Source organism: Vollenhovia emeryi, unplaced genomic scaffold, assembly GCF_000949405.1.
Source record: "Vollenhovia emeryi isolate VEMERY1.0 unplaced genomic scaffold, V.emery_V1.0 DF942956.1, whole genome shotgun sequence".
In the NCBI taxonomy this organism is placed as follows: Eukaryota; Metazoa; Arthropoda; class Insecta; order Hymenoptera; family Formicidae; genus Vollenhovia; species Vollenhovia emeryi.
The window spans coordinates 1-3340 of NW_011963410.1; the positions used below are offsets into that span (position 1 = coordinate 1).

The 3340-nt window shown below is 33.4% G+C and overlaps 1 protein-coding gene across 1 annotated transcript; it reads left to right on the forward strand.

The window, feature by feature from the left end:
- Nucleotides 1-7: 7 nt before the first annotated feature.
- Nucleotides 8-1158, forward strand: LOC105567195. The gene is made up of 2 exons (XM_012021850.1): nucleotides 8-647; nucleotides 732-1158. Exons 1-2 carry the CDS (start codon nucleotides 303-305, stop codon nucleotides 891-893), a joined length of 507 nt encoding a protein of 168 aa, XP_011877240.1. The 5' UTR covers nucleotides 8-302; the 3' UTR covers nucleotides 894-1158.
- The last annotated feature ends 2182 nt before the right edge of the window (nucleotides 1159-3340 follow it).

The following is a 3340-nucleotide window of genomic DNA, read 5'->3' on the forward strand; positions in this document are numbered from 1 at the left end:
TGGATAGCTCGCATTGGAATTTCTGTTAGGGCTGCGAAGTATTGAGCTCGGAAGAGACTTTTATCACGCAACATTGGTTTCTCCCGTAAGAATATTGCGCGCTGAACTATTTTTCCTCATTTCCATTTCGTTATGTGCAATTCATAAGATAAAAAAATTTAATGAGGTTTAATGATTTAATGAACTTATATCTACAATTTCATAGAAGATCCGTACGATCTTTTAACTACGTATTAAATGTACGCGATGTTCGCTACAAAACTGCAGAAATTTGTGTTATTTAATACTGATACGAGTTTGTTATGTCGTACAGAGCAATCATAATTGGCTATAAAAATGTTGCTTTTTCTTATCGTAGAAATTTGCAACGTATTGACATAATCGTTCACAATATTGGTATTTTTCCAAACAATTATTTGCTTTATAATTTATTTGTGGAGAAAATTCCTTGCAACAAATCTTTATTTTTTATTTTCATAGAACTTATCGGTGCAAAAGATAACCTTAGTGAGAAAAATACTGTGTTTCTTCGTGCCGTTATGAAGGAATTTCTTATAGTCGACAGAGGTCAAACATGCACGATCCTTATTGAATATTCGATGAATCTTCCTCAATATATGGACGTCGTTAGCGCCGTGAAAATTATTGTAGGTTTTCCAATACCTTTATCTATTTGGGATCATGTTTCGCAGTTGAAAAAGAGAATAGCTACCCATTGATAATGTTTGCAGGAACCATTGATAACGTTCGTAGGATTAGTGGCTACGTTTCTTCTGATTATCGTTTCATGCTCGCATCATGAACTATGTTCGAAACGGCAAGAACAAAAACCTTCCGATAGTTACGCAATTATTTACACAAGTCTACACAACAAAAAAATTCACTTTGGCTGACGCATATAGATACGCATATTTTTCTGTCGACACATAAATGTTCATATGTCGACAAACAGAAGGGTATCTATTGTAAATTATAAATATAGATAAGCTCAGGGGTTTTTACGTGGGAAACCCAGTTTACTCACTAACGATATACCGAGTGAGTTTTTTATCTTGAGACAACGAAAAATCTCGAGAACTGCACATCAAATCAAAAAAAGTTTCAGACAAAAGTTGTATGGTTTCGAGGGGGCCATAAGACGGTACCATTGGTTTGACCTTGAAGAATTATTTGAAGGTCACATAAAGGTCACACCAATTTTTTTAAATGGCATCCCCTATTTTTTATTACATATTCTTGTAGCTCGTAGCTTGTAGCTGTAAAAAACTCACCCTGTATAAACGATTTCGATTCTCTAGCTTCTATCTACATCTTGTTTGTCAAGAAATGTGATATAACAAATCTTTAAATAATAAGAAATCGTTTTATGACGCAAAAGACCGACATTTACCATTTCATCATAGCACACTGGTTATTTCGTGCAGCATGCCAATAGACTGTTTCAAATAAATAATTAATTTTTTAATCAAATATTCAGACTTAATTAACATTTCCCCTTCAGTTATCGAATCGTGACATAAGTAATGCGGTTTTTGGAGATATATTTTAAAACGAAACAAAAACGAAAAAATATTTCACATTTTAATTTTATTATACAAATCTAAGCGTTAGATTCCCACAGTTTTTCCCGCTTGAAAAGGACCAAAACCCATGGTCGAAACATAGCGAGTTTGGAACATTAAAATAGCAGATACGGTCAAAAAAACTTGAAGTTGTTAATTATTGCTGGCAACCCTGAAGATTAACTTGTTATTTTAATTTTAGTTCAAAAAAGTTTTATTATTATAATAACCACATCCAATCTCAATCTTAAATTTTCAATTCTCTGCATGGCGATAAAGGGTCTTTCGCTTTTGACCTAAAGAACAAATCAAACTTCTATACCGCATTATTTATAAGATGATAATATTTAACAGGAAAACTATTACTATGTGTACTTTAATCTCGTACCCACTATCAAGTTTATTTTTAAATTAGAAAACTTTTACTTTATGCCAAACAAACTTTTTTGCTGCGTTCCTTGCAATGATTTTATTGTCATGTATTTATACATTGTCATAGAAATTAAGGATTTTAATCATTGGATAAATGTCAAGTCTTAATAACTGTGCGAGTATTATTAGCTAACAATAAGAAAAAATTTTGCATTGATTGACTTGATGGTAGAACAATATGAATCAATATTTCTTTTCTTCTTTTTCTTTCCTTTCTTTAGTGCGAATATACCGGCATTGTGCACAAATTTCACATTTTCCATTTAAAGCGACGTCTGTATGTAGATAAATACATTCATAAATATTATAATCGTTTCAAAGTCCAGAAGCAATAATTTGAATAACAATCAAGGAGAACAGAACTGCGCATCGGGCTTTTATGCGGTATTAATTTTAATTTCAGATAATTTCTATATATCTACGCTAGTATAAGCTATTGCAAACAGAAAAACTGAAATTATTCGGAAAAATTGGCTGAGCTATGATAAAACATCAGTATACGCGAACGTGAAACGCGCACGGAAAGACCGGCTAAGGCAAAAATAACTAAAATTAAAATGTTACCGTATAAATAGTAGGGACATCTACATTGTTTTGTGTTGCAACATTCACTACCCAGTGAGAAATGATTCGTCGAAACGATGTCGAATCGACATCGACATTGACAAATTGACGTCGATTCGACATCAATTTGACGGTATTGATGTCGATTTGACATCGTTTCGACATCAATCGACGGAACATTTCTCGCTGGGTAAGTTTGGTGCACAAAACGCATATAGTTGTCTCCACTACTTATCATACCAATGTGGGTATGACAACCACAGATAGAGCTATCCCAAATATTACTATTTATTGTGCCAACCCTAAATAAACATGTGGTAACCATATCGGTCTCTCCGTGCGATAAATTACATGCTTGACGTAATTGTCTCCGATTGGAAAAGTTAATGTGACGTTTGCTAACGTACGTTATCTTGCACAAGTCAATAAAAAGTGCCTCTCTCTGTAAAAAGAATATATACTTGAAAACAAGTAACGTCGGGAATATATGAGAGGCGGACAGAGGAAGGAGTGGGGCCCTACTTTATTTTTAAGCGATCCTGTAAATTATGAGCTCAATTTTCTCAATCCTGGTATGTTTCGAACCCTCACTTTACATCGTGACAATCTACTTTTAACTTTCAATTCATAATGCTTACAAGAAAAGCTATAAAGAAAACCGAAAAGTGAGTTTCGAGACATAATGTGGACCCCCTACATTTTGTGTGCGGGAAATTTATAAGAATCATAAAACGTAGAATAACGTGAAGAGAATATGATTAGTACACTGAGAGAAAAAAATA